Below are 1,806 nucleotides of genomic sequence, written 5' to 3'. Positions count from 1 at the left end.
ATTAAGACCATCCGATACGGTCCCAACGGAGGGCTTCGTAGTTTACGGGGCAACGACCACGATCTGTGAACACCACTTCGGTGGTTCGTGATCGGTCGTGGTCGTGATGGTTTGTGGTGTAGACGACGATCAACAACGAAGAATGGAAAGTGTTTGGTTGTTGACTTCTCTCGCAAACTACTACCACTACTTCTTCTTCTTCTTCTTCTTCTTCTTCTCTCTCTCTCTCTCTCTCTCTCTCTCTCTCTCTCTCTCTCTCTCTCTCTCTCTCTCTCTCTCTCTCTCTCTCTCTCTCTCTCTCTCTCTCTCTCTCTCTCTCTCTCTCAGTGGTAGTGGAGAGTACTCCGACGACTTGTGGTGGTGGACTTGGAGGTGGAAGGAGATTTTGGCCGTTTACATGATACCATACTTCCGAAACAAACGTATATTACTGCTTTGGGTTTTTGACTGTCGAGCCATTTCAGACTAGTGTGCTTCTCCGACGTTCCACCACCTCTCAAGTCCTTGCGAATAAAATATTGGAACAGTGGACCAATATGCCAGATTTTCATACCCTTAATCTTCTTAAAATGATCAGCATAATCTGGTTCGATCTCGTAAAATGTGTTGTGCACTAATCCATAACTTCTCTTCTCCGATTGTTTGATCGTTTCCATTATCTCACCCATTGGGGTCTTGAACTTGAAAAAGTCTGAGACCTGAGACCTCTTCATCGTGAGTTTATCCGGCAAATTGGGAACCACGAAGCTTTCCGATTCCGATTCCACTTTCTCGTGAGGTTTATGAACTTTCAAGCTATGGAAAATGGAGTGGTAGAGGAAACAAGAAGGGTAAAACAACAGTCTCGGGATATTGAGGTCAGCGGTCCAAGGGAAGAACATGTCGGAGAAGATGCAATCTGCAACAAGACTACGAATCAGTTGTTCCATTGATGTCCGAAGCATCATCATGCCTCGGAAGACTGCAGATGCCATTTCTATATTGGTTGCATCGTTGATGTTTTCTATTCCGACGGGAAGTCCGACCTCCGATGCTGGGAAATTGAGGGTCTGAACGGCGATGGGAAACCCAGCGGAGATATCACGGTCAACGGAGGATTTAAATATGAGAGCATTGTGAACGGTGGTGATGATGGTGGAGCGAACGCCTTGGGCGGCGAAGAGCCTGGCGGCGTGGACCAAAGGGATGGTGTGGCTAGAAGCGAAAAAGGGAAGGAAGACAACGTGAAGGTCGCCAGCGCCGGTCACCTTGGAGGACTTTGTTTTCTCCGACGACATGATTCTTTACAGTTTCCTCAGCTTCGTTTTCGGGAGCAAAACCTATTTTATATCTACTAAATTGGTTTTTATAGTACGATAAATTTGTTAATTAGTTTTTGTCTTGTTGCTTAATTGGCATAATTTGTATAAGTCTTATATTTAACAATTTCTATGATAGAAATCTCGTTTCTCACTATATAATACGAACAGAAGTGGTGATCAAATGTCACCAAAGCTTTGAATGGAAACACAAACGGTTCATTTGTTTGTTTTTGACTTTTGATAAAAACAAGTGGTTCATATTCTCTTCGACATATTAGCCGACCTATATAATTATAATCATAACGATGTAATGGCTTTGATAGAAGAACTTAAAGCCATTAAATTGGTCCCAAAACCTTGAACCTTGAAGCAACTGGTGCGATTATTTTCACCACCGTTATTAAGCGAAAATAAGTCTTTGAAAACTTATACTACGGCGTGTTTTGCAAAACAACTGGGGTGGCTTGTTGTTTGTAACTAAGAGTTTGAAGCTTTTATTTTTATT

At 42.7% G+C, this 1,806-nt stretch overlaps 1 protein-coding gene across 1 annotated transcript; it reads right to left on the bottom strand.

Annotated features, from left to right (window-relative positions):
- Positions 1–323: 323 nt before the first annotated feature.
- Positions 324–1,411, bottom strand: LOC145076476 (solanidine UDP-glucose glucosyltransferase 1-like). Its single transcript, XM_079022340.1, has one exon. The coding sequence runs from the start codon at positions 1,275–1,277 to the stop codon at positions 324–326; it is 954 nt and encodes a 317-aa protein (XP_078878466.1). The 5' UTR covers positions 1,278–1,411.
- Between the last annotated feature and the right edge of the window lie 395 nt (positions 1,412–1,806).

Source organism: Lactuca serriola, chromosome 9 (genome assembly GCF_051521515.1).
Source record: "Lactuca serriola cultivar US96UC23 chromosome 9, Lser_US96UC23_V15, whole genome shotgun sequence".
NCBI classification, from domain to species: domain Eukaryota; kingdom Viridiplantae; phylum Streptophyta; class Magnoliopsida; order Asterales; family Asteraceae; genus Lactuca; species Lactuca serriola.
This window is presented reverse-complemented; position numbering and strand designations above follow the sequence as displayed.